General features: G+C 44.5%; 1 protein-coding gene across 1 annotated transcript in view; it reads right to left on the reverse strand.

Annotated features, from left to right (window-relative positions):
* Positions 1 to 23,300, reverse strand: part of TBC1D8B (TBC1 domain family member 8B) — a 65,957-nt gene extending 42,657 nt beyond the window's left edge. The window contains exons 1-5 of the mRNA XM_044305519.1: positions 23,069 to 23,300; positions 13,112 to 13,222; positions 10,800 to 10,918; positions 8,718 to 8,943; positions 7,946 to 8,186 (exon numbers count right to left, since the gene is read on the reverse strand). Coding sequence (XP_044161454.1) covers positions 7,946 to 8,186; positions 8,718 to 8,943; positions 10,800 to 10,918; positions 13,112 to 13,222; positions 23,069 to 23,195 — 824 coding nt within the window. The 5' untranslated portion in view covers positions 23,196 to 23,300. The remainder of the gene's footprint in view (positions 1 to 7,945; positions 8,187 to 8,717; positions 8,944 to 10,799; positions 10,919 to 13,111; positions 13,223 to 23,068) is intronic.
* Between the last annotated feature and the right edge of the window lie 2,132 nt (positions 23,301 to 25,432).

A 25,432-nucleotide genomic window follows, 5' to 3' on the forward strand; every position in this document is an offset into this window, starting at 1 on the left:
GAAAAAACCGTAGCATGCTACGGTTTTCTCTTTTGCCTGATCAGTCAAAACGACTGAACTGAAGACATCCTGATGCAAACTGAACGGATTACTCTCCATTCAGAATGCATGGGGATATGCCTGATCAGTTCTTTTCCGGTATAGAGCCCCTGTGACGGAACTCTATGCCGGAAAAGAAAAACGCTAGTGTGAAAGTACCCTTAGTGTGATCTCGATCTCCGGAGCTGAAAATGAACATAGTGGGAAGTGAGGGAAAGGACGTCACAGCAGTACAGTGCTGGCAGATTCCCGCTGCTTGTGAGAGAAAATGCAGCTACAGAGGGGAATAATCAGGCGGAAAAAGTAATTAGGGAAGCCCCAAAAAGACCTGTTTCTTCACAGTTGTGATTGTACAAAGAAGCACAGCCATTATGCAAACTATTTTTGAAAACTCAGATACGCTTTAAATCTATGCAAGGGGACGTTCATATGTGCGCAATTATTTTCTGTTCTTCTGCTCCGTTATAAGAGCATAAAAACGGAAATAACAGGAGAGCGGTTTCAACACATAACTGACATGAACGGAACCCAACAGATCCCACTGACTGAGATCCATTCGGTTTCCGTTCGGGAGAACATTTCTTCAGGGGAGATAAAAAGTTCTGCATGCAAGTCCTATTTTTTACAAACTCTGTGATGGAGCCTCCAATACAGATGTGAACATAGCCTAAGCTTTACATGACCAGTGAGTACAACAACCAACGCGTTCACAGCGTTTATATTTCCAGCACGGGATGTCTACTGGGCAACACGATGGATCCACACACTGCAGAATACATTTAGAAAGTGCTTTACCAAGGTATATAATACTAGAATATGAACTATGATTATGAGATTATTACAGTGACGTGCAGTAATTATAATTATTAATAAAATAATAACAGAATATATACTCACTCATTTCATCCCCAACCATTTCCTCCAGTACCACACCTCCAGTGCTCCCTGCTGTACTTTATTTGTTTGGCTGCAGCAATAACATACCCATATATTCCGTGTAACCACTGCAGCCAATCACTGGCCTCAGCTGTTTTATGCTGTATCAGTGGCCAGGGTACAATGGGCTTCAGCCAAGAATCAGAGCAGCAGGGTGGAATGGAATGCGTGAGTAAACCTTCTTTTTTTAAGACAATCTCTTTAAAGGATATAGATACTTTTTGGAGACACTATCATCTCATTATTGATTTTTCATGTACTTTGGACTATAAAACAATTTTGTAATATTTTTGTTTTCAAATTGCACCATTTGTCTTGTGTAGCTTCTACGTTTTACACTCCATAGCAGCTGTAAAAAGCCATTCTGTGATAAACCCATCACTATGGATGTCTGACAGCTTGTCTCCAACCCCTCTCTCGTCTCCTGAATAAACTTGTGATCCGATTTATGCCCACATCAAAGTTCAACTTCGGTTTGGGCATAAATCCTTTTAGAAGATCGTTTTGAAGAGATCAGAGTGGGTCTGGAGACCGAGCCAGAGACCCATCCTGCAGCCAAGATCCCCAGCGATTAGTCGCCATCACAGGAGAAAACAGCCAATGAGCCATCTCCCCGGGAAGATATAATAGGAAACACATGAATACAAGTATGTGTGTATGAGCGAATGAATGAACAGGCCCGTCCAACTATCGCAAATTATGTAAACGTAGAAAGGTGCAGAAATGTTGTAACATAATATATATTTTTTTTTAAAGGCTACAACGGTCAATTAAAGAACTTAATTAGGCGACTAACAAGATGCTCCGGGCTCTGTTCTTGCCATCTGACCTACTGATCATTATCAGAGTTTTGAATTAAAGGATTACAATGTGACCCAAATGTTTCACAAGCTGTAAAGCAGAGCAGTTGTCAGACAGGGAGGTTTCAGGTGTCATACTGTAGGAGCCTGCAGTAGAAGGAAATATCTACAGAACATTACTGGCGCTCAGGTAAAACAAATAACCCCATCCCGTCCAGCTGTTAAACCAGTTACTGTTTCTGAGAGCTGCTACAGGTCACTGACTATGGCAGATGTATTGTTTGGGGCAGCAGTACACAAACTTTATAGCACACTGTACAGCTGTGGGTGACTATTTGTGGAGTGACTTTTTACATAAGAACTGATGTTACATAGTGTATATGCCTATTATGAAAAATGAGCCATTATTGTCAGGAACAAATTTAAATCTTATTTCCCCAAAGAAACCTTAACCCCTTAAGGACTCAGCCCTATTTCACCTTAAGGACTTGGCCATTTTTTGCAAATCTGACCAGTGTCACTTTAAGTGCTGATAACTTTAAAACGCTTTGACTTACCAGGCCGTTCTGAGATTGTTTTTTCGTCACATGTTGTAATTCATGACACTGCTAAAATTGGGTCAAAAAAGTTCATTTTTTTGAGAAAAAAAATACCATATTTACCAAAAATTTTGAAAAATTAGCAAATTTCAAAGTTTCAGTTTCTCTACTTCTGTAATACACAGTAATACCCCCAAAAATTGTGATGACTTTACATTCCCCATATGTCTACTTCATGTTTGTAGCATTTTGGGAATTATATTTTATTTTTTGGGGATGTTACAAGGCTTAGAAATTTAGAAGCAAATCTTGAAATTTTTCTGAAATTTACAAAAACCCAATTTTTAGGGACCACTACAGCTCTGAAGTCACTTTGCGAGGCTTACATAATAGAAACCGCCCAAAAATGACCCCATTCTATAAACTACACCCCTCAAGATATTCAAAACTGATTTTACAAACTTTGTTAACCCTTTAGGTGTTGCACAAGAGTTATTGGCATATGGGGATGAAATTTGAGAATTTCATTTTTTTGCCTAATTTTCCATTTTAACCCATTTTTTCCACTAACAAAGCAAGGGTTAACAGCCAAACAAGACTGTATCTTTATTGCCCTGACTCTGCCGTTTACAGAAACACCCCACATGTGGGCGTAAACTACTGTACGGCCACACAGCGTGGCGTAGAGTGAAAGGTGCGCCGTATGGTTTTTGGAAGCCAGATTTTGCTGGACTGGTTTTTTGACACCATGTCCCATTTGAAGCCCCCCTGATGCACCCCTAGAGTAGAAACTCCATAAAAGTGACCCCATCTAAGAAACTACACCCCTCAAAGTATTAAAAACTGATTTTACAAACTTTGTTAACCCTTTAGGTGTTGCACAAGATTTAATGGAAAATAGAGATACAATTTCAAAATTTCACTTTTTTGGAAGATTTTCCATTTTAATATTTTTTTTCCAATTACAAAGCAAGGGTTAACAGCCAAACAAAACTCATTATTTATAGCCCTGATTCTGTAGTTTACAGAAACACCCCATATGTGTTCGTAAACCACTGTACGGGCACACGGCAGGGCGCAGAAGGAAAGGAATGCCATACGGTTTTTGTAAGGCAGATTTTGCTGGACTGTTTTTTTTTTACACCATGTCCCATTTGAAGCCCCCCTGATGCACCCCCAGAGTATAAACTCCAAAAAAGTGACCCCATTTTAGAAACTACGGGATAGGGTGGCAGTTTTGTTGGTACTAGTTTAGGGTACATATGATTTTTGGTTGCTCTATATTACACTTTTTTGTGTGGCAAGGTAACAAGAAATAGATTTTTTGGCACGTTATTTTTTTTGTTATTTACAACATTCATCTGACAGGTTAGATCATGTGGTAGTTTTATAGAGCAGGTTGTCACAGACGCGGCGATACCTAATATGTATACAATTTTTTTTATTTATGTAAGTTTTACACAATGATTTCATTTTTAAAACAAAAAAAATGTTTTAGTGTCTCCATAGTCTAAGAACCATAGTTTTTTCAGTTTTTGGGCGATTATTTTAAGTAGGGTCTCATTTTTTTGGGGGATGAGATGACGGTTTGATTGGCACTATTTTGGGGTGCACATGACTTTTTGATCGCTTGCTATTACACTTTATTGTGACGTAAGATGACAAAATGGCTTTTTTTACACCGTTTTTATTTTTATTTTTATTTTTTTATGGTGGTCACCTGAGGGGTTAGGTCATGTGATATTTTTAAAGAGCCGGTCGATACGGACGCGGCGATACCTAATATGTATACTTTTTTTTTATTTATTTAAGTTTTACACAAGGATTTCATTTTTGAAACAAAAAAAATAATGTTTTAGTGTTTCCATAGTCTGAGAGCCATAGTTTTTTCAGTTTTTTGGCAATTATTTTGGGTAGGGTATGATTTTTGCGGGATGAGATGACGGTTTGATTGGTACTATTTTGGCGTACATGCGACTTTTTTGATTACTTTTATTACCTTTTTTGGGAAGTAAGGTGGGCAAAATTTCAATTTCCTAATTGTTTTTTTGTTTTGTTTTTTATGGCGTTCACCGTGCGGGGAAAGTAACATGACCGTTTTATAGATCAGGTTATTACGGACACGGCGATACAAAACATGTGTAGGGAATTTTATTTTTTTAATTTTTATTCAGTGATAAATGTGTTTTTTGATTTTTACTTTTTTTTTACTGTTTTTAACTTTTTCTTTTGACCCAGACCCACTTGGTTCTTGAAGATCCAGTGGGTCTGATGTCTGTATAATACAGTACAGTACAATATATATTGTACAGTACTGTATTTTACTTACACTTTGTCTGAACAGATCTATGCTTTCAGCACAGATCTGTTCAGAACCATGGACAACAGGACGCCTGAGAAGGCGTCCTGTTGCCATGGGAACCTTCCCCGTCTGCTCAGTAGTGGTCAGAACTGCGCAGACGGGGAAGGGTAAGCACAGGGCTGAGGGGGGCTCTCTGGGAGCTCTCTCCCTCTCCATTCGGGGGGCTGCAAAGGCACAGCAGCCCCCCGATGGGAGAGGGAGGGAGCTACTTCTTACTGTTAACTTTTTCCATACAGCGGTCCGTACGGACCGCTGTATGGAAAGGGTTAAACGGCTGACATCGCATCACCGATGTCAGCCATTTATACCAGGGTGCCAGCAATGTGTTGGCACCCTGGTATACCCACTCTACACCAACGAATTTTCAAGGGGAGGCGGGCGGGGGATCGCGATCCCGCCTGCCGCACCGCCCGCCTCCCGCACCGCCCACAACTCCCCCCCTGCACCACCCGCCGGCAAAAAATCATGCAGGGGTGCAGGGGGGAGGGTGTAAAATCTATATTTGAGGGACACTAAAGTTTATGATCCCTGCGGTCAGGGACCGCGGGGATCAGAAACGGCAAAAAGCGCAGCAAACCGCAGGTCTGAATTGACCTGCGGTTTGCGGCGATCGCCGATAGGGGGGGGGGTCACATGACCCCCCCCTGGCGTTGTCACAGGATGTCGGCTGAATGATTTCAGCCGAAATCCCGTTCCGATTAACCCCTGGGGAGCCGGAATACAGATTTCAAGTTAGGGCGTACCGGTACGCCCTGCGTCCTTAAGGGGTTAAAGCAGCTCTGTCACCAGGATCAACCCTATTAAACCAGACATACCGGTTGGTAGGGCTCATCATGCTGATTAAAACTTTACCTTTTTTGTCTGTACAATATACAAGAAGTTGGAGCACCAGGAGGCGGGGCAGAATCCTTTGAGCACTGCTTTGTAACACCCCCTGTGCTCTGCACACGCCCCCCTCCCCTTGAGTGACAGGGCTAGACATACTGAGGGCAGAGCTGTATCCTAGCATCTACATATCATATACTCCATGTACTATAGCTTCAGTACACAGAGATATGTTCAGGAAGAAAATATGCATATAACTGATTTATTCAAAAGCACAATATATGATCATAAGGACACCAGCTCATAAGCATAGAAAAGAGATCCTAGGATTGAATCCTGGTAGAGACTTCACACCCGCGTTTTTGCTAGATCTGTCATGGATCAGCAAAAACGCTTCCGTTCTGATCAGTGATGAACGGATCCGGTTGTATTATCTTTAAAATATCCAAGACGGATCCGTCATGAACACCACTGAAAGTCAATGGGGGACGGAGCCGTTATTCTGTCTGCAATGGGAACGCAGCCACACAGAACGGAATGCATTTTGGAGCATTCAGTTTTGCTCAGTTCAGTTTAGTTTTGTCCTCATTGACAATAAATAAGTACAAAACGGAAGCGTTTACCCCCGCTATTGAGATCCTATGAAGAAGAAAAAAATTGGGAGAGAAAAAAATATCTGAAGAATACCTGGAAGTCTTTCCCAGGATTCAAACCTGGGATCTGAACATGCAAAACCATGAGCTTATCACTAAGTTATAGCATTACCACATAGAGATGCATGTTTTTTCTATACTTAGAGGCAAACATTACTGGTGTCTTTCTAATCATATATTGCCCTTGTGAAAAAAGAAAGCAGTAATATGTAGATTAGCTTTCTGAGCAGATCTCAGTGTGGTGAAGCTATAGTACATAGGGGGTCATTTATTAAGACCAGCATTTTAGACACCGGTCTTAATAACCCCTGTGCTGGCCGTGGATCTGCTGAAGTTACGCATAGGCACAGGCCTCTACATAACTAAGGTTCATCCATCACCGGCCTAAATCGATGCCAGCTCCCTTGCTGGCGTAACTTCAGAACATTTCCTATGCCTAAAACAGGCATGGAAAATGATAAATGAGACGGGCCTGGAAGTCAGTCCCCTTCCTGCCCACACTACTCCCCCCTTTTTTTTTTTAGACTTGACTTGAGCAGTGAAAAGTCGCGACAGACGTAATTTATATCAGTTAGTAAATGACCCCCATGGTGTATATGATATGTAGATGCTAGGACAAAGCTCTGTCTAGCCCAGGGGCCAGCAACCTTCGGCACTGCAGCTGTTGTGAAACTACAATTCCCAGCATGCTCCATTTATTTCTGTGAGAGTTCTGAGAAGAGCAGAGGAAGTATGCATGCCGGGAGTTGTAGTTTCACAACAGCTGGAGTGCCGGAGGTTGCCTACCCCTGGTCTAGCCCCTGGGGGGGGGGGGGGGGGGGCGTGTGCAGAAGCCAGGGGGTGTTGCAAAGCAGTGCTCAAATAATTCAGCCCCGCCTTCTGGTGCTCTAACTTCTCATTTGCATATGAATAAAAATGCAGATTTCTCTGCAGCTGTTAAGCATACAGACAAAAGAAAGGTATAGTTTTAATCAGCATGATGAGCCCTACCAGGCAGTATGCCTGGTTTAATAGGGTTGAACCTGGTGCCAGAGCCGCATTAAACTGATTGTCCACTCCAAGACGCCATTTTGTTGTCTTATGGGTGCAACATTCTGTGCTGTTTAGTTCATAACTTATATAAGGTTGGGTTCACATCTGTCATATTCTGCTCCTCTGCCAGAACAGACTACTGGAGTTACGTACCACAGATGTGCACCTACCTTAAGAGATCCGTTTTTCTTATACAGAGCTCCAAATTATCTGTAGCCACCAATACCACAGTAAGTTCCCATAGTTCCTGTAGTGCAACCTGAAGGTAATTTGCATGACCGCTTTTAAATTTATGTCTATGCAGTGATCAGTAAAAAAAAAACTTGACTTGAAGCTAGCTCAGAAAAAAAAAAAAAAAAAGAACAACATGCAGATCACTAAAAATATCAAGCTGGCAATCTGTGCTTCCGTGGCCGGTGATTGCTAAAGTCATATGTCGAGTATGGCAAGTCCTAACTGCAGTTTAGTTAACAAAGACTGGCGCAAGACCATGGAGCAATCTGCGTGGGAGGAGGATTTATTTTTACCAATATGTATGTTATACTGGGGGTTTCAAAATGTCATACATTCCCTCTAATGTCTGTAGCTAGCTATACACGATTCAGTACAATGCACAAAGGAGTAGAACTTGTCTGCAGCAAAAATGAAAGTGCAAGGGACCAAGGAGGAGAAGGTGAGTCATGTAGGAGGTGAAAAAAAATAAATAAATCGAAGAACAAAAGAAAAGGATGGAAGAAAAGAAGAGCATCCAATCTTTACCTCTTTGTGATCTGCAGAGGATCATTTAATATTGGGTCGTTTTCAAAGGTCTCTTTGTCGAAAAGTCTCTTAATAGCATAACCTGCAAGTTGCTCCATCAGCAGAAAAGTCTCATTGATGTGCAGGAACATTGAGAAATAATGTTCTTCCCCTCGAGACAAGACATGTATGCTCTCTGTGAGGAGAACGGTGGAAGTCTTCTCCAGTCTGGAGATTGCATCCCACGAGATGATGAGTTTTACTGAAATAAAAAGGGAATACCTACCATTACATCTATCTGCATTACGTATTACTTAGAATCCAGGTACAGAGATATAGACTAGACTATGAAGAAAATAATATCAGCTCAAAAATGTAAAAAAATAAAAATAAATCATGTTAAGCATCACTTAAGAGGATAATGACTTGAGCTAAGTGGATTGTGACTAGTATCAGGATCATAATCTTCATGTCCCTAGGGAGATACTAGAATCACTTCATGTACCATGTAAGCACTTGGAAGTCTGGTCTTTCAAAAAAAATGTAATCGCTTCATGTTTTTACACTTACAATATCACTGCAATAATTATAAGGGTATTTGGGGACTTTGATATTGATGGCCTGTCCTAAGGATAGCCATGGACATAAGATTAGGAAGGGTCTAACCATGCTGATCAGCTGATTGTAGGCCTGCACAGTGCGGATATTACAGCTCTGTCCCTTTCACTTCACAGGTATAAGTTAGTCTTTCTGGTCAGCTATTTGGTAACATACAATCATCTTAAAAACTTACACTCTGAGCCCAGAAGGAATGAATAGAAACTTAAAAAGTTGGTGCTGAGATACAGCCAACCCTGGCAAGGAACTCTTCCTCTCCAGTAGCTACATGAGTAATAGGTCACCAGCTTCTCCTGGTCTGGAAGTTCAAAGCATTTCTCAAACTTCAAGAGAGCATCACGAAATCTTTCTGGATCCTCTTCTTTCACAAATGAGTTTTTCCCTTCTTCAGCAATGAGCCCCTTTAAAAGAAGTGATCAGCTAAGTATAGACAAGTTTTCACGTACAAGTAGTATTTAATGCATTCACTAACCAGGCCTCCAAAACTGCCCATCAGCACCGGAGCCCAGGACCCATCAATGAGTAGATATGGGCTGGTGGAGTGAAGCTACTACTAAGAGTACTTTCACATCTGCAACAAAGGAGGGCAGCCTGCAGGATTACGACAAAGCCAGCATTGAAGGATTCTCCAGTTCACCGCCAGATCACCATTGATTATAATGGGTCCAGTGGTGATCCGTCTGCTTTCTGGTATAAATGACCGGGTTTCGGCTGGACAAAAACAGTTGCATGCAACGGTTTTTATCCGTCCGACAGCCAGCGTTTGGGCCGAATCAGACATACCAAAAATGTGAACGTACCCTAACTTCATGGCCAAAGTCTTTGGTGCTCTGGGAGGCTTAAGGATATTGCAGTGCATTTCTTTACAGATATCCTATCCTTAGGACAGATACCATATGTAGAAAAGGGAGGCAAAGTTAGATCAGCAATACAGTGTTCAACGCAACACACTTCACACTTACAGCACACCATCTCAGGATAGGTCATCAATATCTGACCGCCAGGGTCCGACACCCCGTACCTCCGCCGGTCAGCTGTTCCAGAGTATCTCCGGCGCTGGATATGGGGGTTGGAACAACATATGTTCGCCCACGGGTGTACTGCAGTGCTGCTCCTATTCATTTCAATGGGATCAGCACTACATTATCCAGCTCTGTTCACTAAACAGTGTGTGTAGTTCCAGCACCAGACTGACTCAGGAAAATCTAAATCGACAAGGGTATACTGGACTTTTATGGCTAGTTTTACACTGCCGTCTGTAGTTCTCTGTATCTGGCATTGCCAGATGTTACTGGAACGCTCACCGGCCCCATTTACCATAATGGGGTCCAGCGGACATCCGGCCACTATATGGTAAATATGCCAGGATTTGGCCAGACAAAAAAAACGCTACATGAAAGAAGACTAAGGGTACAAACACAAAGACTCCTCCTGAGGAAGTGAGACGGCGAAACGCACATCGAGGAGCTAGCAGCCACTTTACCGACTACTTCATTAACTACTACCAAGGTATGATGTGCCTTATTATGATTTCCTAACTTACACAGCAGATACTAGGATTTGAACACCTATAGAGATGTGCAGGAGCAAGTTTATTATAGAGGTTGTATTATGTATTTCCTGAGATGTTACTTCAGCTTGCTTAGATTATTTTATTCTTATGCATCATCCTAGAAAGCCCGTTTTCATTATTCATTTGCTATTGAAGATGGCGCTAGATATAAGATATTTCTACTAATGGAATATGTATTTATTGTCTTAAAATACAATGTGATTTTATTGGCATTATCTAATAAACAGTACTTTTATGGGAAATTAGTTTACTCATTTCTTGGTGGTGGTGATATGAATTTTTGAGTATCCCAGTTACCGCAGTTTAAAGTAATTTAGACCTGTTGGTGGTATATAAACAGTAGGGATTATAGGGTTATATGAATCTTGTCCCCACTAAGCTATAAATCAGTTTTCTCAGCTCTGTGAGATGAGGTGTGGATTTTTTTTCTTCTGTGGGCTCTTTGGTTGCCAGTGAGCACCCTCCATAGGACCATGCATGGTTTACAGGCCCCCGTTGGTGAGTTGGGCTGCTACTACTACTGGACAATTGGGGATAGTGCAGATCGGTCTGCTCTTTTATTATTTAGGGACACCCCTTTTATTGTCCCGCTTCTGAATTCTAAATTATTCTGATCGTCTCTATTACAGACAGTCTTTTTGCATTTTCTCATACAAATCCAACACAAATACCAATAGCACCTACCCTAATCTTGCCTTGAACAAAGCTAGTTATGTCATCGCTTGAGTCAAATACAGACAAGATCTTCATAACGTTCTGCTCCAGCCATTGCCAGTGTTTTGATATCTCGTCCCTGTTGGCTCCTAAAAAAATAAACCAGGGTATTAACTGAAGGATAAAAGGCTTACTTTGTTCAGGAAGCTTCGGCAACTTTACTGCAGAGATTGTGTGACGCAACAAGCTCCATGTATGACATACATGGTGTACAGTATACCGATATGCAAAGTAAAGTGACGGGAACAGCATGTGCTAATGGAAAGTCATACAGAGGTTAACGACAGCATGAGGTCCCATCAAAGAGCTCCCACACACATGAACAGCAGCTTATTATAAGTCTCCGATACACAAAGACAAGACCAGCTTTACCGTGTGGGTGGATTTCTGAGGACACAGAGACACTCTGTACCAAGCCAACATAAAGCATTGTCTTTATTACACAGGGCAGTGATGCTGGAGGTATTCTACATCCATGGCAGTCCATTCACCAAATAACCAGTTATCAGACATGTCTGAGAAAAACCTTTACTTTGAAGGCATCAAAACAGGCTTGTATGCAGCTTGGTTTATACAATCTAGGTGGCCAGGTGGTCTATGGCTCTATGTACACAGCTTTTCAGCCACAAAGTGGTGTTCATTGGATATTTACCACAGTGTTAAAAAATGTATATAATTGGAGTCTGCTGTATTACCCATGAAGCTAGAAAAACGAGAAGCCAGCGTATAGTGGAGGCCAAAGGGACGTAGTCCTGTTAATGGAATCCTATGGAGACGTTTGATGGATATACCAGGAGCTTTTCGCCGCATATACATCAAGATTAGGCCTCAAGCACAGTCTGCAGGAAGCCTAACACACCTGCGTAACAGTTTTTTTCCCAAAGACGAAGAACGAATAGACTATGGTGTTCTGGTCCTCCAGCCCTCATCTGTCTCTGGGCTTCATTCGGCAAAGGTTAAAATCAGCTCTAGACTTACATTATAGTCTATGATATGTCCTCGCCTACTGAGAAAGGCCAACAGAACACCACAGCGTCTTTAAGAAACGGTCAGGTGATCTCTGCTGTCCTATCTAAGAGCAGGATCTGATAGGGGGAGAGACGCGGAGCTCTGTGATATTCAGCTTTATAGGATTTGGAGCAAAATTTCTGAAAGAAAAGCAGAGTAGGTGCTGACAGGACTCCTAGGAGAGACAGTAAGAGTCCTGACTACTCTGCTCACTCACAATGATTGATGGTCTTCTGTGCACAGACTGGTACAGAGTTAATCACTGTGTGCGGACAGGGTAAATCAGGACGCTCACTGTCTCTCCTGGGAGTCCAGTCAAGGCTTACTCTGGATTTTGCTCAGAAACTCTGCTCCAAATCATATAAATATGCATAGGCTTCAAAGCTGAATCTACTGCTATCTATACAAAGCCATTTCAGTCTGCACGGAGGCAAACTGTGGCATACTGTACTTCGTGTGATGTCAGATAGGATATTTAGGAAAATGCCTTTCACCAAAGATTACAACTTAAAGGGGTTGTCCACTTTTTTCTATTGAGGACCTATCCTCAGCATAGGTCATCAATATCAGATCTGTAGGGGGCCGACTCCCAGAACCCTCGCCAATCAGCTGATCATACGAGCGCTGCTTTCTCTTCATCGTCTACCTGCTCGCCGTCGCAACTGCAGCAGTGTAATTACAACTATGGCGTCCCCATTTACGTCAATGGGACAGAGCCGTCCCATTGAAGTGGATGCCATAGTTGTAATTACACTGCTCTCGGCTGCAGTGGGCAGGTGAACAGAGAAGAGAAGTCAGCACTCGTACAAGCGCTGCTTTCTCTTCAAACAGCTGATCGGAGGTGTCGGGAGTCAGTCCCCACCGATCTGATATTGATGAGCTTTAAGCTCACATATCTCCAACGTGGTTTACACACACATGCGCTTTGTAAAACAAAAAGGTGCAGGCCATGTGTATTTGTAAGATACCATAAAGGAGCCAATCTGGGGATTGTAGGCAGGATGGAAAGTGAATGTACACACGTCAGATATGCCGCTCCGGATCAAACACATGAAGGACACAAACGGTGCTCAAAGGACCCCATCGACTATGATGGAGTCCGTCGGCTTTCTGTCATGTAACCCATCATTTTACCGGACATGATAACGCAACATGCAGAGCTAATTTTTCCCCTATTTTTTTACAGAAACTGTGACAGTGGCTCCTAATGGAGCCTCCGGATGTGACTTTACCTCCCTGTGGATGTAATAATGAGTACTCCCTGCGATACTCACCACAGGCGACGGACCAGTACACCTGAGAGTCAGGAGTTTGGTGGAGAATCCGGAAAGGTGCGACTTTAGCCGTTGAATCTAACACAGCGTCCAGGGTTCCCACAAGGAGACCTGACAGAGAAAGACAGAAACATGTAGAACCGTTGCAAAGAAAAAAAGTTTCAAAGTTACACACCAAAAACTTAAGGGTTGTCCAAGATAAGAAAAACATGGCACCACGCCTATTCACAGCGTACTGTATACATGGCAGAGGTCAGCAAACTCCGGCACTCCAGCTGTTGTGAAACTACAACTCCCAGCATGCATACTTGCTTAGTTGTTAACAGAACTCCCAGCTGGAGACCGGAGGTTGCAGACCTCTAGTGTATGGTGCTGCATACTATAAAGGGGGTCACTTGGACACACATATTTGTCAGGAACTTTTAACAGCTAGATACACCTGCGGGGATTTTAAAATCTGAATTGCACGTATTTTGTGGTGAAAACATTATTGTAAATGGAATTACTTAAAGAGCAACTAAACTTTTGTATACGTTTTTCTAACCCGTCCCTAATGCCCTAATAACACTGTGTAATATAGTTTATTAATTTATTTTTATTCCACTTTTCCCTACCTAAAGCGCACATTTCACCATACGCTTAAAATCCACTTCTCTGTACATCGCTAACTTCTCAGCGGTGTATGGAGTTGACATTTTTATCAATGGGGCGGCAGAGCAGCGAGTACGGGCAGGAGCGCATATTGCTGCTCCTGCCTGTGCCCCCGAAGGTTTACTAAATCCTGGAATCGCACATCAGTACCCTGTACCCATGCGCTATGCCAGGATTAGCTGAGCGGAGCGGGCTCCTGCCTGCTTCTCTAAGAGTCAGCTGTTAGCTTAGAGAAGCAGGCACAGGCAGGAGCCCGCTCCGCTCAGCTAATCCTGGCATAGCACATGGGTACAGGGTACTGATGTGCGATTCCAGGATTTAGTAAACCTTCGGGGGGCACGGGCAGGAGCAGCATTATATGCTCCTGCCCATACCTACTGCTCTGCCGCCCCATTGATAAAAATGTCAACTCCGTACAGAAAAGTGGATTTTAAGCGCAAATCGAAACGTGCGCATTGGGGGGAGGGGGACATGGGTAAAGTGAAATAAATATACATTAATAAACTATATTACAAAAAAAGTGTTTTTAGGGCATTAGGGACGGGTTAAGAAAATATTTACACAAAAGCTTAGTTACTCTTTAAAACCTTTGCTTGGTTTGGCTTCTGCAGCTGGCATGTACATACACTACATAGCAAGCAGCAGAACAGCGTTCAACAGCACATCTGCATCTGGATGTCTGACGGATCGGTCTCCAGCCCCTCTCTCTTCTCTCCTGAATGATCTTCTAAGCTGTTTTATTAATACTGTCTAAAATTCAGACCTGGACGAGACAAATTTGTCAAGGTGGCACACACTGAAATATATTTTACTTATTTCCAAAGACCACCTCTTAATTATTTACACCAATATTCTACGCAAAAAACTCATGCACGCCATTAATAAATCTGACGCATTTCACATTACTTTTTGGAAAGCGTCTGGGGAGACAAAAAAAAGTGTCTAAAGCGCGTAACATTTAAAGCTCAGGGTTTCTAGTGCATTTGCCATAGTAAATCTGTCCCTGACTTTTCTTACATATTACACACAATGGAAGGAAGGAATAGGGCAAGTTTTAGTTTGGCAGTAATGAGGTTCCACCACCTGTGGATGAGGTTCCACCAGGCTAGCTCTCAGTTTGTAAGTCTCTCTAAGACCCCCGAATGTGTGAATAATATGCTAATGAACACACAGAAAGATGACACATGCATTTATACAATCCCCTCACCCACACTGTAAGATCAGGTTACTGTAATGTGGCGAATTATTCAAGGCCTTGTTATCCCGAGACTCATCCTTCTGTCCCCGGCAGGATATCTCCACCTTTTAATATGTATGGCCATGACCGGTGAAAAATAAGTAGAATCTAAACGCTCGCAGCAATGTCATCGTTAGAGGAAGGGGAGATAACGTTGATATATTAATCACTGCCACTGACACCAATGGAATACTAAGAGACATGGCCCATGGGGAGATACGGGTGGCAGGGTAGAGGTGATGGCAATCCAGGGAGAAGAGGAGAACCCTATTAGACCTTCTCATATAGCCATGCACAGATGTAATGTAGACACAAAAGGCTATGAGTAAGGGCTGGTTCGCATTTGCGTTATAAATTCCGTCATGTCCTGTCAACAGGACTTTTTTACCGTCGTGAATAACGGAAAAACACGGAACCCTTATAAGTGGCACCAGACATGTATTAGGCTGGAGCAAAACAAAAATCCTCTTAAAGGTTTCTGCTTTGCATTCTGTCCTAAAATTCCGTTATAACTCTGTTATAATGGAACACTATAACGTAATTTAGAAACCCGACCTAAGGAAGAAGCTACTCCTCGACCTGTGTTACTGGTCTAGTCGGCATTCCTCTGGTAATAAGAAACTGGCTTTAGGGTACGACCACATGGCGCGGTTGCGAGAGAACCGCTCGGTTGTACAGCCTGCAGCCGCCTCTTGTTAATCTATTGAGACTGCACTGATTAGTCGGTCTGCATTGTTAATGGCCATGCATTCAATACTGCACCTTCAATACTGTGCGGCCATGAACAATGCAGACCGACTAAACAGTGCGGTCTTCATTACTTAATAAGACCCAGTTACGGCCCCTATGGAAACACAGCAAAGTCGTGATGTGGTCAGGAACTGCAGCATCCTATTTCCCAATAGAAGTCAACATGGGAATACGTTTTTGAGACAGATCTGGCCAGGAGCGGACTGGGAACTTAAAGTGGCCCTGGAAAAAAAATAAAAATAAAAAAAATAAATAAAAGTGGCCCCATGTTGTAGATTAGTCCAAAGTGACACAAGTAGGCAGGGCCAGTAATACCATAGTGCTGACGACCCCAGCAGCACCAAATACCACAGTGCAGTACAAAATACTGCCGCCTGCGCCACAGTATGAAACTGTATCATCAGCCCAAGGATAGCAATAAAGTTGAATTCAGGAGATACCGGCGGTCGCTGGCCAAGTGCATAAGTGGCTGATGCTCCTACATTAATTAATGCTGAGGGTAGGGAGATTTCATGCGACTCTTTTGAGCAGCCAAATTAGGATACAAATATCAGGCAGGAGGAAAATGAAACTTTGTTTTGGGCAGAAAACTCTATTAATGGCATGTCCTCAGGATAGACCACCAGCATCAGATCGTGGGGGAGCCGACAATAGGCATCCCCAATGATCAGCTGTTTGAAGGGGCCTGTAAGCCATGTATTTAGCAGCATCAGGCAGGGTATGGCGGCTTACGCAGGTATTATACCAGCAGATGTCGCTAAAGATTTTCAGGAAGGAAGCGCTCCTTTCCGGCAATAGTGGAATATTACATGCCGCGATTATTAAAGATAATACAACTGGATCCGTTCTGAACGGATGCAGACGGTTGTATTATCCGAACGGATCTGTCTGTGCAGATCCATGATGGATCCGCACCAAATGCCAGTGTGAAAGTAGATTTATACATATAAAATTCACCCGTTGCTCGGTGCATAAATACCTATTTCCCGTACATGACTCATGCAGTAATGTATTATAAAAAAAAAAAAGAAAAAAAAAAAAAAGCTGGCATAGCCGCGCTTCTGTCTGCCAAGTGATCTTCCTCCCCCACTGTTTCAGCAGCTTTTCAGACACAACATTGCCAGTCTGTGTCTCCAATATGAACCACCCCCAGAACCCATCAATGAAAACAGAAGAGCCCGTTCTGCCAAGTGCGACTGTAATACAGTACAATACAGCACTGAATGCTACGTGAATGGCATTTCCCACTAAAATCCCAGTAGGTGTTAATGACTGAGCTGAACTCGTAGATTTTCCTACAATACACAGCAGTAAAGGGGCGCTCTGTGCCACTGACCTGTAGGAGGGCATGAGCATAGGACATTGCAGCCCATACCTTCTGGTCCATATTAGGGTACTTTCACACTAGCGTTTTTCTTTTCCGGCATAGAGTTCCGTCACAGGGGCTCTATACGGGAAAATAACTGATCAGGCATATCCCCATGCATTCTGAATGGAGAGTAATCCGTTCAGGATGCATCAGGATGTCTTCAGTTCAGTCATTTTGACTGATCAGGCAAAAGACAAAAACCGTAGCATGCTCCGGCAAAAAAAAACTCAAGACTTGCCTGAATGCCAGATCTGGCATTTTTCCCCATAGGAATGTATTAGTAACAGATCCGGCATTCAAAGACCGGTAAAATTGTGAAAAAAGATACAAGACGGATCAGTCTGTCCGCATGACAAGCGGACAGACGGATCCGTTCTCGCAATGCATTTGTGAGACGGATCTGCCTCCAGAAGCGTCTCACAAATGCTTTCAGTCACATCCTGATCGGCGGATCCGGCAGGCAGTTCCGACAACGAAACTGCTTGCCGGATCACACTGCCGCAAGTGTGAAAATAGCCTTACAGTGCGGCCAAGTGGTACCAATCAGGTAGCTAAAAACTACCACATATAAAATCCTGTAACAACTATGTTAAAAGGGGTAGTCCGAGTCATAGAAAAACTCCTCCAGTGCAACCAAAAGTGCTAAAATAATAAAACAGCATATACGCACCACTTAGTTTTCAGCAGCTCTGGTGCTTACCTCCAGTTCCTGTGTATAGGCTGCCTACAGCATGTAACCACTGCAGCCAATTACTGGCCTCAGTGGTATATGGCACGAGATTGGAGAGGCCAGTGATTGGCTGCAGCGGCCATACACAGCTACATCATCACTGCAGCCTGAAACACAGACTGTGAGGACCGCTGCTTCAGTGCTGGAAACCACTGGGGACCAAGGGCTGAATATATGGTCTTTTATTATTTTATCACATTGGGTTTTCCTATACCTCAGACAACCCCTTCAGTACATGATAAAATGCTCCTAAAATGGTTCTAGGGGCAAAACATCATTATTTTTTCCTATGTCAGTAAAGGAAACCAACACCAAACACAGAGGTTCGGCGACCAGTAATGTGGAATAAATAAGGGAGGTTGTGAAAAGAAAAAAAAGGTTATAGAAAAAACTAAAATTGCAGCTACAACACAAACACGTACGTAGTAAAGCCTTCAGTACTAGTGACATTCGCCGTGACAAGAGCTGCAGTCCATTAACTATTTACAAGTCAGTTACAGCCATTACTAAGACTACTCACATCTGCGGTTTCCTTCCCAGAATTGAAATCAGTCATAGAATCTCAAAACCGGAGGGAAACGCTTCAGTTTTCTCCCCGTTCATTGTCAATGGGGACAAAACGGAACTGGAGGGAACGGAGTGCGCCATAATGCATTCTGTTCCGTTGCCGTTCCCATGACGCACACAAAACGGATGCAAGCAGCGTGTCTGAGTGCGTCATGGGATACGGAGCAAGACGGATCCGGCATGAAACACAATGTAAGTCAATGGTGATGGATTTGTTTTCTCTGACACAAAAGAAAACGGATCCGTCCCCCATTGACGTAGTCATCATGGCTATTTTAGAGATAATACAAGTGGATCCGTTCATAACGGCTGCAGACGGGTGGATTATCCTAACAGAGTGTTTCTGCCGAGCCCTGACGGATCCAGCAAAAACGCAGATGTGAAAGTAACCTAACTTGTGTCCTGCTACATGAAGAAGTTCCAAATATGAATCGTAAGAAAAATGACATTAATAAACCACAGAATCTCTTCACATCAGGGGTTAATAAAATGAATGAAACTTGGTGACAAATGTGTAGGTTCTCATTAACCCGGGTCATGGTATATCAGTGGTAATAAGTCAGAACATGGAGGTTAGGTGCTGATTGCATTTGCAAGACTGAGGCTATTAGGTGAGATTAAACTGCCTCGGGAGAGGCGCTAGAACAGCACTGTAAGTGGCAGACAATAGGACAGAACTCAGCTGTGGACCTACATCTTAGAGGACCTGTCACCTCTTCAGACATGTCCGTTTTAGTAACTACTTGCATTCCCCAATCCCCATGTAATAATAATTCTGGAGCATCTATTCTTATGACTCTGTTGTACCATTCTTCTCTTGTTCCTGCTAGACTTTTATGTATAAAAGGTACAGATGGTAGTTACTGGTTAGGGGTGTGTCCCTGCACTGTCTGACACTGGCAGCACTGACTGCTTAATGTCAGACTGTGCAGAGACACCCTCCTCCCCCTAACTGGTGACACCCATCTGTACCTTTATCCATAAACATTTAGCAAGAATAATAAAGGAATGGCACTAAAAGAAAACATGTTTCAGAATGGCTATTACATGGGGAATGGAAGTAGCTACTACAACAGACATGGCAGGAGGGGACAGGTCCTCTTTAAGGAGAAAGGACACTGGTTTGATGACAGCGAAGTTTGCATCTTAGACACAGAGGAGGACTGTTTAACAGAGGTGTGAAAGAAGCTATTTAGGTTAAAGGGGTTGCCCCATAAAAACATTCTACATTTTTAAACCAGCGCCTGATCTGAATACTTTTGCAATTACATGTAATGATAATGTTAGTATGGCTACAGAGCTATTTACTGAACTCTATCTGTATAGCGCCACCTGGAAGCACATGCTCAGTTCCATCCTTCCGCTGCCACCAGCTGCAGTAAAAAGGGCACACCCCCTGCGAAAGTGCGCACCCCTCCAGAACAATTGGAGAAAAGAATGGGGAGATCTCAGGATCAATATGAGGTACAGAGTTTTTTTTTTTTTTTTTAGAAAGAGATTGTCTTGTACTGCATGTTATTAGATTTTCATTTTTTTGGGATAATCCCTTTAAATTGGAGAAACCAAGCTTAAACAGGGGTGGAGGGCTGCGGCCTCTATTCTCTGCCACTTACAATGCAGCTCTAACACCTCTCCTGAGGCAGTTTAATCACACCTAATAGCTTAAGCCATGCACATGCAATCAACACCTTACCTCTATGAGGCTACTTTCACACTAGCGTTCGGGTGTCCGCTTGTGAGTTCCGTTTGAAGGCTCTCACAAGCGGCCCCGAACGCTTCCGTCCAGCACTATTGCATTCTGAGTGGACGCGGATCCGCTCAGAATGCATCAGTCTGGCAGCGTTCAGCCTCCGCCCTGCTCAGCAGGCGGACACTTGAATGCTGCTTGCAGCGTTCGGGTGTCCGCCTGGCCGTGCGGATCCGTCCAGACTTACAATGTAAGTCAATGGGGACGGATCCGTTTGAAGATTACACACTATGGCTCAATCTTCAAACGGATCCGTCCCCCATTGACTTTACATTGAAAGTCTGGACGGATCCGTCTGAGGCTATTTTCACACTTAGAAATATTTTAACAATATAATGCAGACAGATCCGTTCTGAACGGAGCCACCGTCTGCATTATATGAGCGGATCCATCTGAGACGCAAGTGTGAAAGTAGCCTCAGCCAGTCGGGTGACTAGCGAAACGTCTTCAATAAAGACATACAAGTCCAGTTGCTCCTGGTGACCCACTGACATGCCACTTGGGAGGCACATCACCGCTGCAGCCAGCCATAGACTGCAGTGGCCCACGTGACGGATGTTTGCCTGCAGAGGTCTCAAGGAGCCGGTAACATGCCCCTACTCCCCCCATATAACCACTGCAGCCATATAAACAAAGACCGGCAGGTAGAACTGGAGTGAGGTGTTGGATTAAACCAGTGAGCATAGCTTCTTTTCTTATTTTATCACAATTCCTGGCACATTTTAAAATAACTCCGAAAACCCCTTGAAACAGAGCAGTGTAGTCTGAACACAGGACTGATCCCGAGCGCGGCCTACATATCCCAAGGCTGCATCCGCAATTCTGCTGGTTGCCCTTGGAAACGGTCAAGAAGCTTGTTGTCAGCCACACCCCCAACGTCTATAAAATTCAGCGGGACATTTAGGTCCCATGGTGATAAAAATCTGCAGCGTCACAAAATAGCATCTAAGTAGATGAGATTTTCAAAATCTCATCCACACGGTGCGGAAATTGACCTGCGGTGACGATTTTGAAATCTGCAACATGTCAATTGTTTGTGCAGATTTTCAATGCAAAAGGTGAGATCTGGGGCAAATTCCCGTCAGAATCCGAAAGTCACACGTGCTGATTTTGGTGCGGGAAAGCAACGAAATCTGCATAAACTGCATTGCCCTGTGCATGCCGCCTTCGTCTTGCCTACATCAGGGATGCTCAACCTGCGGCCCTCCAGCAGTTGTAAAACTATTACTCCCACCATGCCCTGCTGTAGGCTGATAGCTGTAGACTGTCTGGGCATGCTGGGAGTTGTAGTTGTGTAACAGCTGGAGGGCCGCTGTATACTGCCTTATGACTACTACACTTAAAGAGGACCTTTCACCAGAATTAAACTTCTAAGAGAAAAAAGAAAAAAGCCTCTCAGGCTATGAGCCGAGCGCTGTGATTGGCCAGCGCTGCAGCATGGGAGAAGGAGGCGCCGGCAGGTTCCCCTGGGTGGAGCCCAACTATGAAGATACCGGAGGCAATTAGGTATAATTACAGGTATAACAGTAAGTGCAGGGGGGCCCCTGGGCGCCGCTCTACATGCCTGTATAGTTACTTTAGAAGTTTAATTCTGGTGAAAGGTCCTCTTTAAGGCTACACCAGAGATCAGCACCCTCCGGCACTGCAGCTGTTCAGAAACTACAACTCCCAGAATTCTCCTTTCACTTCTATGGGAGTTAGAAGAACGGCAGAGCATGTTTGCATGCTGGGAGTTGTAGTTTCACAGCAGCTGGAGTGCCAAAGGTTGCCGATTCCTGGCATACACTTTGAAGATCCTGAGCCAGCAAGGGATGCATCGCCCACTTCAAATGTCTAGGAGATGCCCTAAAAACACAAGCCCTTCTTCTTAGGAGGGCCCTTAGTCTTGACCCTGACCCAGCTCTCCTGTGCATCAGGTTTGCCAAGAAGATCAATAAGACGACCCCTTCCACCCCAAAAGCCTCCTTCGGTGCATTGTCATAGAGTAGGAAATCAAACACCCCATACAGAGGCGCAGATGCATCCAAAGATTTGCTTTCCTTAGAGCGTCCCACAGAACCAAGCTTGTCTCGCACCTTGAATTCTGCAGAACTGTGATTGCAGCTCTGGAATACAATACCGCACGACATCGGGACACGATAAGTAATGGGACTTTTTTTTTTTTTCATTGTGATTCGTTCTATACAGAAAATATGAAATGCCGTTTGACGTGACCGTGGAGTCAATATGGCCACAATGTAAAACCCCTCAGAAAATGGTTCTGACTGAAGCATAAGATCTTTGCACACCGTGTCACCCGGAGCGCGCATGCATGTGTCACCAGGAGCACGCATGTCATCCGGAGCGCGCCCCCCAGTGTCATCCGGAGCGCACCCCCCCAGTGTCATCCGGAGCGCGCCCCCCCCCCAGTGTCATCCGGAGCGCGCCCCCCCCCCAGTGTCATCCGGAGCGCGCCCCCCCCAGTGTCATTCGGAGCGCGCCCCCCCAGTGTCATCCGGAGCGCGCCCCCCCAGTGTCATCCGGAGCGCTCCCCCCCCAGTGTCATCCGGAGCGCTCCCCCCCCAGTGTCATCCGGAGCGCGCCCCCCCAGTGTCATCCGAAGCGCGCCCCCCCAGTGTCATCCGGAGCGCGAGCCTACTGAACAATACGTGTCAATGGTCCATAATATGCTATTAGTGATAAGGCTTTGCTATAGTACACTGGTTTACAACCTGTGGTGTGGTGTCCCAGCTGTGGTAAAACTACAACTCCCAGCATGCCCTGACAGTTGGAAAACAAGGATGTGGTATGCTGGGAGTTATAGTTTTGCACCAGCTGGAGCGCTAGCAGTCGGTAAGCAGTGTTGTAAGGCATACAAGGGGTTAACCAGCGACGCCTGGCGGAGCCCGTCCGTGCAGCCTCCGTACCTGTCAGCCCCCCTCCTTCCTCTCCATAGCCCCTTCTCCTCTGCAGCACGAAGTACGGGTTCGACACCTCGGTCACCCACAGCTTCAGGGCGTTCTTCAGGAGCACTTCCTCCGGTCTCAGCCACATCTTGTCGGTACCGGTCTCATATCTTCCTCACCATCCTGGGCTCCGCAGACACGTAAGCAGCAAACCTGCCAAGACACTGGAGCCGCCAAGTCAGCGACGGGAGTTGTAGTTCCCTGGACTACTGTGGAGAAGGGAAGCAGGGCGTGACCAAGACTACAAGTCCCACAGTGCACCGCGCGGTCATGTAGCTGACGGGACGGGTGGGCTCGGAGGAGGCGAGGGACATGTGTGGCGAGAGTGATGGTGATTTCCAGGTTTTATGTCTGCACCTCTCTGTGCAGGGAGCAGAAGATGATATGGCCGTGTGAAGACTTGTGGTAGCTTAGTTATTTCCTGGAATCCTTCAAACATGGAGAAGACATTAAAGGTCACCTATAATAGACAAGGGAGGTGGAAAGTTTTGGGGGCGGATGGTAAAGTGGGTGGCAAAATAGCAACCTGTTACAATTCATGATTCCTTTGCCCATTTTAAGCTTAGAAAATGAAAGCTGAGCTCTGATTGGACGGAAAGCAGATTTCTTAAAGGAATTTTCCAGCCTGTTCTAATAGATCTAGTCCAACGTTTAGGTCTTCCGTGGCTGGTACCAACGGGCGGCTATCCCTTTGGCTTTTCTCTGCCACACCCACTGAGAAAAATTATGTTTTATTATATGCAAAAGAACCCCTAGGAGCAACGGGGGCGTTGCCATTACACCTAGAGTTTCTTATGTCTCTGCAACTGCCGCGTCCTCTCCACTTAGACAGGACCAGGCAGTGTGCAGGTCATCACACCTTTGTCTGTCAATCAAAGTGGAGAGAGTGTGGCAGAGGACGAGGGGGGTGGTAGTCCTCATGGTGGCTAGTCCCACTCCAAAGCTTCCCCATGCGATGTGTGCAGTGATGAAAGGGGTGCAACCCTTCCTCCACTTGGGGGCTACTGCCTGGGCTGCCCTTGATAGTGGTTGGATGGGTGCTGGGTGGAGGGGGCTATAGGTTAGGGAGGCAGTAACCAGCCCCGCTTGGTTATAACAGCAAACTAAAGATGATGGGTGGCACAGTGCAATGCAGGTAGTAGGCCCAATTATCAGGTACATCACAGGGTAGGCTTTTCCCAAAGGCTGTGCATAGGCGGCGGAGGGGGTAACTTCGATTTTTCTCCCTTTCTATAGATACTATAGAAGTAATCGGATACAAGTGATCTTCCTAATTGGCCAAAGACGTGCAGTTTGTCTTAATATTTCTCTACTTTTTACTGACTTTCTTGTCCACACACTGTTCCTCTTTAATGGTCCTCAACCTTCTGTAAAATAGTCTGTTTTGTCTCCTCGGAGGCTGGTTCTTAGCATAGGTGCTTTTCTGGCAGCCTTACACTCACCGGGATGGCGTCTTCCTGGAGGAGAATTCTGCTTCCTCTTGTTTAGCTTATACACCAGCAACTACATACACGTCTTCTCTCTTGGCCTGCTTAGCAAGAACTCAAACACCATGAGTGGGACTAGTACACTACCCAGAAACTATCACAAAGGACTGCCAGTGTCACGGCACGGTGTGGGTAGTAAACTCCACACCGAACACAAGAGGGAAGGGAAAAGGTACTAGGCCTGGAAACTAGGGAAAGGGGAAGGGTCACCACCTACTGAATCCCTAAACCGATCCCTGACTACTATCAGTATGAACAGACCTCGATGGTAGAAATATACATACGCAGGAACCTAGAGCCCTATCTGACCCTAAAGGACCCTGGATATAGTGTCAGGACAAAAGGTGTCCTCTTCCTTCCCAGCTGAAGGAACAGGAGACTCCCTCAGGCCTTATACCAAAAGATAGGGAAATACAACAAACAAGAAATAAAGAAAAGACACTTAACTCTGAAGTATGCGGACGAGCAGAAACTCAGAGGAGAACCAACACCAGCACTTCCACAACCAAAAAGGAGCTACCAACCGCATAGCATGATGGGTGAGACCAGACTAAATAGAGGAGTAGGAATGACCACTTAAGTTACACCTGAGACCAGAGGTGAGGTCATATCCAGCAACAACACAGAAACAAGTGAAACCAGAGTCTGTCAGATCGCATAACGTGCAGCCAGTCTCTTAGATCTTCTGACCCCTGTCATGGGAGAGACCGTGACAGACAGTTAACTAATTCCTTACCATATACAGCCTATTAAGATAGTGCATAAATAAGCCACATTAACCCTTTAGCAGTGAACCACCAGTTCACCGCACCAACTACCATCCTGTAGTTGATCAGGC

This window comes from Bufo gargarizans, chromosome 9 (assembly GCF_014858855.1).
Source record: "Bufo gargarizans isolate SCDJY-AF-19 chromosome 9, ASM1485885v1, whole genome shotgun sequence".
Lineage (NCBI taxonomy): Eukaryota > Metazoa > Chordata > Amphibia > Anura > Bufonidae > Bufo > Bufo gargarizans.